This window comes from Teleopsis dalmanni, chromosome 1 (assembly GCF_002237135.1).
Source record: "Teleopsis dalmanni isolate 2A chromosome 1, ASM223713v2, whole genome shotgun sequence".
In the NCBI taxonomy this organism is placed as follows: Eukaryota; Metazoa; Arthropoda; class Insecta; order Diptera; family Diopsidae; genus Teleopsis; species Teleopsis dalmanni.
In genome coordinates, this window is record NC_051846.1 from 113329755 (window position 1) to 113339013 (window position 9259).

Below are 9259 nucleotides of genomic sequence, written 5' to 3' on the forward strand. Positions count from 1 at the left end.
TACGTACAGGTAAGAAAAATGATAGGATTGTCAGATCAAGCTGTAACTTAATGTATGTGTAGCACTACTAAAGAGAAATATTATTAATCCAAATATAATATATCTAAAATATCATATCAGAGTAAAATTCAATATAGATCTTAGAACAAGCCGTGATAAAGAATAAGAAAAATTAATAGAAAAATTTTATTTTCAAAACTAAAAATTGACATCGGTTCATGTCATTTTATTAAAATTAACTACCTTTTGCTAAACATAATATTAAATAAAAACAAGGTAAATTTATACAAAGATACATTTTTGCTTGTGATAAACACGTAAGAAGTGTTTATGTAAAACTTTTTACCAGTTAAGAAAATAATTATTATATTAAAAATAATTAACTAAAAATTTACCGCGTATAACGTTCATCTTCAAACATAATCTTGTGTAACGATTCGCATGCCAAAAAAATAATATTATATAAATATACAAGTGACTAAGTTTCCATGCACTTAAATATTATCTTGCAAAATAAGTTAATACTAATTCGCTCTTATGTAGTTATTTTCGAAAATGTCTAATTCATTTTGTATGTAATTTGCCTTGTTGCGTAGTAGTTTCAGTTGCTTTTGATTGGCTTCTAGAACATTTAATTGCGCTTCAATAGCTTTAAGTTCCTCGTTCATATCAGTAGTAGCGGAGTCTACAGTTCGACATAAGCGAGCAAAGGTACTTGAAAGTTCTCTGTAATAAATATTTAAACGAATAACTGCATGTGAACACAATAACATAACTTAAGAACATACTGCTGCACTTGATGGCTACAGTTCGCTGAAGTCAAGTCTACAATCATTTTAAGTTTCTTTGTAGCGTGACGCACATATTGTGATTTGAAGGAACGTTCTTTTGCTGAATTTGTCCAAGAAAGTCGCTCGTAAAAATATATACAGCCATATAGAGCACCAATACCAACAAGAACACGCCAGCCAATAGTTTTTAACATCTGGTTAAAAAATTATAAGAACAATTTTTATTTTTTACAAAAAATTAATGAATACTTACTATTCCAGCTACAATAAGGCCACCTACAGTGCCCTGGGATCCAATTGAAGATACTGCAAAACGTGAAATTAGTGACAACTGCTCCTGTGTTATACCACTACTTGCTGTAGGCATTAAACATAAAGGAGTCTCATTGACTGGCGTTGTAGAGGATATACTTTTCTAAAGAAAATTATTTTATTTCATAAAGATTTTTATATCGCTGTAGCATTTTTAATTATTCCATAAAAAAGTGTTATGCACATTTTTATAAGCTTCAATTTATAACTATAATAAAAACGCAGTATTGATATTAGTATATTTATCATTTGTACTTACTCCAATGCTATTCTGGCGATGTAACACCGCTGGGACTCTTTTATTTCGTTCTTTTACTTTTCCAGTAAATCGTTGAATCATCGCTGTTATTCCCCACGAAAATTTAAATTCCAGATCTTCTTGAAAATCTGCACATAAATTTTGACAATTCAAGGAATACAACATTTCGAATGGTTGTGACCTGGCTGCAACTTTTGTTTGCACAACAAGCTTTTCATTGGGCACTAGGGCATGCATCCGATCTATAATTAATTAAATCACATTTATATATTATATATGATGTTATATTTTTAATCTACCAGTCATATCACGTTGAGCTGACTCGACATTCATTGCTAACGCCATTGATAATCTAGCTCGTAAATTTGAGCCCAATCCAGATTCAACGTGCGAATTCAATTCCTTTTTATATATATTTAACACCAACGGTTCTGTGTGAAATGGCATATTGAATTCATCAATTAAAACACCTAAGCGCCAAATTTCTTCATTTAGTGCCTTAGACACCTTTTGCTCTACCTCCTCTACCATATTATGAATTTTGAGTTTCATTTCTCGTGTAACTTGCATCATTTCTGTTTCTGTCCCTTGAATGCGGTCAGTAAGCAAGGTTTTTTGGTCCAACTTCAAGTTACGAAATATTGCAGTCCGTTCACAAATATTATCTAGCATAGATCGCATGTCACCAGCTACTGTTTTTCCCCGAGAACTATGTTGTTCAAATTTTGTTTTTACAGCACTTTGAGAGATACATTCTTCAAATTTCCGTTCAAAATCTTGAAATTCAAAGTAGCGCATTTGAAAACCTTCAGCTATTGCTCCAAGGTGGGGTGGGTTTCCTTTCGCTTCCTCTACTCTAGCCTACTCAAAAATTAATTATGTATTAAAAATGTAATTCAAATCTAAAAACCTGTAATGTTTCACGAGCCGATACAAAAAACACACGTTCTGCAGCTTCCTTTTCGTTGCTAACTTTAAGCTCTTTAGTAAGAAAATCAATACAACGTTCCGTGTGCTGTGACTTAACCTAAAATTATATGTATACTTTCTCCAATAATGTGTCTTGTACAATATACGATTATTTACGATTAAACAAAAAGCAAGCAAAAGGTTATTTTACCTTTTCAAGCTCCTGATTTTAGCAACAAGTTAATACAAACAAAACCGAAAAATTAATATTTTTTTTAAATTTAGCAGAAAAAAACTTTCTTCCTTACCGAATCCTGAAATTCTGGTTCGTTGGCTGATGCATCCCAACGATTATTTAAAATAAAAATATTAGGCTTAGAAAGTTTTTGAGATACAGTATGAAAAAACTGTTTCTCTGCTCGAGTCATTGTCGACTCAGCATTTAGCACCAATACAAATACGTCAGCGTTAATACAATGGTTATCAATCCAATCATCTAGATTTGCTGAAACGTCTACACCAGGTGAATCTACGAAGACAACATCATCTCGCAGCAAACTGCACCTTTCTCGTGGCCAAAATATTCGCACCAGCGAACTCTCACTAAGTTTTTCTTGACAAAGGGCATTAGCAAGTTGTTTTATATTCTTTAAATTAAAATTGCATATTAAAGATTATTTATTTAAAGCCAGCATTTTAATATAAGGTCATAAAAATAGAGTATTGTTTAAAATGAAAAAAAACTTACGACAACATTTAGCTTTTCATCCGAACCTTCCTTAATTAAATAAGCTTCTTGTCCATCGCAACCTTCTACCTGACAGAAACAATTTGTGGTGTGTCCTATACCGCTTGGCAAAATTTTTTCTCGTAGCATCGCATTTATAACAGAACTTTTCCCATTTGATGTGCGTCCAAAAAATGCTACTTTCATGTGATCTCGCGATAGTACCTCCCGAATAGCCGCCACTTTATTTACATAACTTTCAAAAAGTTCACGCTCAGATTTATCCACGATTTCAGCATCAGAATGTAAAGCTGAATGAGAGTTACAAAAAAATAACATAAAATGGTGAAATAAAATGTTTAAATTTATGTTACCAATAATAAATTGGGTTGTCTCGATTACATACTCCTCGATCTCTCCGTATATATCATTAATTTTCTTTTTTGCTCTGACAAAAACCTGCAATGGGGATTTTTCGAGGTTGGCGTTTTGCATCGATCGATTTTCAGACATCAAAGCATTCATGTCGAAATTTGTTGTGGCAGCAGCGGTTCCGCCGTTTCCAGTGACCATTGAAATAGTGCGATTCAAATAGGCCGCCATTGATAAGAAAACAAAATTGACTTAATTAAATATGAAAATATTTTCACTAAGGAACTCTCGATTGCCTCAGCAAAAACGCGGAGAATATTTCAGAATACAGAAATGGTTTGTACAGAATTTATATTATGTGAATGTTATCAAATAAAATAAAGTCAAAAGCATTTATACAACTGAAAAGAAAAATGTGAAAAAATTAAAAACAACTAAAATCTTTTAGAAATAATATAAACGTGTTTTAACATTTTGCTTATCTAATGACTAATTTCATTATTTTTGATATTGTTTTATTATTATTAACTGCAATAATTTATATACACAAGTAATTTACAAATTTAGTTTATCCAAAAATTGTAGTTTTACATTTCTTGTAGTTTAAAATATATATAATTGGCGAAATATGTTTATTGTTTTCAAATTGTGTTTAGAAACAAATGTACAGGAGGTACATATTCTTCGTTTGACAGGTTTTTCATGTAGTTCTCCGATATTTACCAATAACAAATGAAATATTAAACCGGTGAATGTGTAGAGTTCTATAACTTCGCAATGTTAACGCAGAAAGACATAAAAACTTACTACTGACGTTTATATTGAAGCCAAAAGCAAAATTGTGAAACTTTTATATAACATAATGTACCTTACTAAAATTGCGTTTCGCGCAATTCGATTCTAGTATTTTTTTTAAACAAATAAAACAATATAGCAAGCACTCCGATGACGAATACCGAAAGCATACACAATTTTCCCCGAGATTTTAACTAACCTGATTGTGCACAACATTAGACATTTTAAGCAATCAGTAAACTCTTCGCGATGTTGTTGTTGCTAACTTATATTAAAGAAGACATCCAGAATTTTTATTGGTTTTTGTTTCTTTATCCTGAACAACTTCAAATCTCTAAAACAATATACTGCGTTTGCAAATGATGTAACAGCTTATCTCACATATCTAAGCTGACAGGCTGGTATAAGTCAGCAAATTCGCTGTGAAGAACAGGGTTGTTACAATAAAACTTATCAAAATAATGTAGAAATACTATTATTCAAGGAAATGAATTAAACGAGCTTAATATGGCATTTATACTACGTTTACATTGTGAATTTAATAGAACGAGATTAAGTTAATCTACATTTTTAATCTCCACCGTTTACATTATTGAAGATTAATTTTGACGTTTTTCTTGTTGAGTTCTGTCTTCTAAGATTAGAGTTGCACAGAAAAAAAATCAAAATTTCTAGGGAGATAAACAATTAATCTCGACTAAAAGGAGATTATCTTTTATATGGGAAATCTGAGATTAAACAACGAGATTAGTACTTTAATCTTGATTGTTGCTTTAATCTACTTTTAATCTCACAATGTAACGCCGTATTACAAATGAATGAAATATAAACACTTTCAAATGACTGATTTGAAATGAGTCATGTCCCCAGTGTCAATGCCATACTCGTATAACTCTGAAGTGCTGCCGTGCTGAATTTGCTCGAAAAATGATGTTCTTTCGTTAGAAATTTATTTTGGATTCTTGAACATCAACCTATTAGCCAAGATGTATTTAACTACCTTGACGTATGACTAAACTACTAGTCAATATGTATGTATAAATCTACCTTGACGTATTACTAGCTACAAGTCAAGATGTATAAAGCCACCTTGACGTATTACTAACTACTAGTCAAGATGTATAAAGCTACCTTGACGTATTACTAACTACTAGTCAAGATGTATAAATCTTCCTTGACGTATTACTACTGACTTACTGCACAAAGACGTATTACTATCTTTGCGAGTTTTCCAACAAGTACCCTTGCTTGTACAATGCGCGATTATTTATACTTAAACGATCGAAGCTTTTACTGTAGTGCATCGGTACATTTGCCGTTGGTATTTTTAATACTTGTTGTCTTTTGTTGCTGTTGTTCGCCTGGGTGTAATTTCTGTGCTTTGTGTTTTCTTGTTTACAAACGTGTTTTTTTAATATAGTGCCGGTGTTTGTAGTTTTAATATTTATATATATTTATTAATAAATAATAAAAAAAATTAATAAAACAAACAAAAAATAAATAAAATAAATATATAAGTAGTGCATAAATAAGGTGTGTATATTCTTCCCTTATTTAAATTGATTTCTTTATTTTTTGTTAATTGCAATAATAATTTCAGATGTATTCCGTGTGTTGCCGATGCAGATACAGATAAATAAAATTAGATAATCTATTTTATTTTAGATTATATTAAAATTCTTACAGTGAGGTAAATTAAATTATATGTTGCTTGTTAAATATAGTGTATTGTGATGTGTAACTAAAATGTCTTTTGAAGTTAATAGTATAGTGTTGTTGTTGTTGATTTATAAACATCTATGTATGTTGGAAATATGTGAATATTTTCTTCCTTACAATTACAAGCAATTTATGAAAAAAGGATGTGTTGCTTACTGCCATTTTTCTTCTAAAACTTATTAGAATGTAGTAATTTGCTCCTAAAAGGTGCAAATTTTAAAATTTATTACTAAACAACACTGTTTTGTCTTAGTGCCGGGACAAAAATATGGCGGCTCTCATGCTGGAGTTTAAACGGCCATCTTGTTTCTGCTCTTATTGTTAAATTTTAAATTTGCATTGAAAACAACAACAATTGTACTCATGCCGTGCCCGAGACCACGGTTGCCACTTATGGTACTTTAGTACCAAAATTGGTACTTTTTTCTTTTTTTTTTTCGTTTGGTACTCACTTTCAAAAAATGGTCCATTTTTGACGATCCAACTTTATTGTGGATATTTCCAATTAATTTTTTTTATAAATGCAACTTTGCACTATTTTATATTTTGTTCATTTATAACACTATGAAAAACACAGAACGAGAAAACAAAAAGGTCCTAAAAAATTTTGGACCTTTTTTACAGAAATGGTACCTTTTTAAACCAATTTTGGTACAGAAAAAAATTTTCAAGTGGCAACCGTGCCCGAGACACTCTGCATAACATGGCCCTAACATGGCCCCAAGGACTTTTAAGTTGAAAATATTACATGGGACGCAAGTGCAATTAGATAACCAGTGTTGATTATTTATTGTCGTACTCATGATGTGCGAAATTAATTTATGCAGTGAATATCAAACTGTGAAAACAATCAAATTTCACATACAACCCTGCGTTGTTTGTTTGTTTTATGAAAAATAAATGTTTTTCATTTCAACAATTTTTATTCCAAACAAGTTTTCTTTGTTAAATCATTAAACTGCGTAAGAACAACAGAAATATGTTGGTGTGGGCAGCGCTTCGGCAGTTCAATTTAACAATTTTACCAAGAAGGAATCAAAAACGAGTGTTAGGCGTTTGTCACTTTACAGACGTATGTATTCTACGTATTCTATTATAGACGAAGTAAATAAATAAATTTATTGAAATCAAATTAAAATACAGTTTTCATAAAATTGATGATTTCTGATTTAAATAAACTTCTCACCATATTATTAAATAATATAAACAATATAATGTATATATAAAATATATATAAAATAATATAATTATAATACCTTATTTTACATACATATATATTTAAAATTTACTAGAATTAAAGTATTAATTTTTTTCATGCTATTATTCTATGCATAATTTTAGGTTAGGTTAGGTTGTACCGGCCATCCAAGGGATCCAATAAGTTTAAAACCACCTTAAACCTTTGGTAAAAAGTATAATGCTATTTTAGGGGAGGTCGTGGAGTTGACGAAGAACCTCAAAAAGGAAGGTCTTAAAGTGGTAAAACGGTCCCGCGCATGTGCCGGACAATACCTAAACAAATGCGGAATTTCTGCTACCCAGAGTCAAAAATACTATTGAGCTACAAAATGATTGCAGCCTATGTCGATAAGTGGATAACTTCACTTCATCTTAACAGGTGGAGAGAGATGAGCACTTGTAGACAGTATAAACTCATGATGCCGATAGCGTTGATCAGGGAAGCGATAAAAGTGTTTAGCTATCCGAGGAGCACCCTAAGTGGGCAGACCTCACTGATTACTGTACATGGAAATATTAAATATAACCTCAAAAATATAGCTCTTGTTGAGAAAGACACTTGCAGACTATATCTAGTAGAAGAGGAGACAACGGTGCATATATTGTGCCAATGTTCAGCACTGAAAATCAGGAGGATGATTGTCTTGGGACACCATTGGATTGACGATGGCTTGGCAGCCAACCTCAAGCTAAATGAGCTGCTTGTACTAACAAGGAATGCAGTCATGCGAACGGAAGCCACTTTAGCTTGAACTCAATAACGACATCCGAGAATTCGAAGGACGAAAAAGAACCCAAGTCGTTTCATGGTATACTTCAGCGGGGCTACTTGTTCGACGGTGCGCTGTCGCAATGTCCCACAATATATATATATATAAAGCAGGTAGAAAGTACTTTCATCGTCCTCTTCGAAACTGCGGCAGGTATAATTAAAGAAAAAATTCAATCTTCTACCATGGTTACCTTATATACAATGAGTTTGATTAAACCTGCCACAAGAGTGATATCTTTACGGAGCATCTCATGGAGAGAATTAAATTTTTTTAACACTGCAGTGATGAGAAAACTGAGATTATTCCTCTACCTAGACCACTACTTATTTTTGATATGTCAGTTAAAATAGTTAAACCGTCTCCTAATGAAGGACCTCCTGACAGCCATATACCACTAGATGAAAATTCGACATTGAATTTTCTTTCTAAATTGAGAATAAAAGGAATGTAGTTGCTTGAAGTGAGGCTGTAAAGTTTTAGAATAAAGCCCTCTACTAGTCACTAGCCTTTCATTATGATATAGCTTTAAGTCTACTAGCATATGATGTTACCAACTGTTTACTAATGATATCAAGTGAAGCCTTCGGTCTAACGCAATAGATGGTTGAACTCTGGTAAGAACCGTATATTACGAAGATTTGTCAGGAGCCGTCTACCATGATGTTAAGTCATGACTGTGACATCGGGCCTCAGAGGATAATTCATATTAAATTTAATTGAAATCTAATTAAATCTACAACAAGCTTTGATTGCCATTTCCATTTTAATTAATGTCATTTATTGAAATAAATACCATTTAGATTTGTGACGATATGCGAAAAGTGATATTATACGGCTTGCAGTTTTGTAACAAAGCACGCAGTGGTGCCATGTAAAGAAGGTACACAATGAATGGGATGAATGGGAAAAGCTTTGAGATGTTTTTCAGTCAGTTTTTTGGTCAAGTACTTACTTAAAAAAAAAAGTATTAATAGCGGAAGCATTTAATAATATGTAAATTCGTTTTGTGATACTATCGAAAAATTGAAATATATATAAATAAAATTGCTTAAAGAAATAACTGTCGATCGAACACCTTTGGGCATATTATTGTAGCCATGGAATGCCGAGACACTTAAAATTGATAGAAAAAGCTCAAGACAAGCAGCGAACTCTGAAACAAAGAAAAGAAAGAATACAGAACAGAACAGTAAATGCAAGCGACGCGTACAGATTATTATTATAATTGGTTTTAAACGTAATCATCGTGTGCACACCACTGTACATTGTAGAGAAAACAGCTTAAGTAGAAAGATAGGGCACAAGGGACTGCATTTTACGAGAAGGTAGCAGTATCGTATGGAGGGTAAATTGAGCAAGAAAA

General features: G+C 32.0%; 1 protein-coding gene across 3 annotated transcripts; it reads right to left on the bottom strand.

Annotated features, from left to right (window-relative positions):
- Positions 1-268: 268 nt before the first annotated feature.
- LOC119681754 (transmembrane GTPase Marf-like) lies at positions 269-4561 on the bottom strand. 3 transcript variants are annotated; one of them, XM_038095029.1, is made up of 11 exons: positions 4365-4561; positions 3373-3771; positions 3020-3309; positions 2580-2918; positions 2483-2494; positions 2273-2389; positions 1662-2223; positions 1363-1604; positions 1045-1206; positions 789-985; positions 269-726 (listed from the first exon to the last, which is right to left on the bottom strand). In XM_038095029.1, exons 2-11 carry the CDS (start codon positions 3599-3601, stop codon positions 525-527), a joined length of 2352 nt encoding a protein of 783 aa, XP_037950957.1. In that variant the 5' UTR covers positions 3602-3771; positions 4365-4561; the 3' UTR covers positions 269-524. The 3 variants fall into 3 exon arrangements, with proteins under 3 accessions (XP_037950957.1, XP_037950966.1, XP_037950974.1); XM_038095038.1 differs by lacking the exon at positions 4365-4561 and adding an exon at positions 3930-3948; XM_038095046.1 differs by lacking the exon at positions 2483-2494 and having other exon boundaries at positions 271-726; positions 4365-4559.
- Between the last annotated feature and the right edge of the window lie 4698 nt (positions 4562-9259).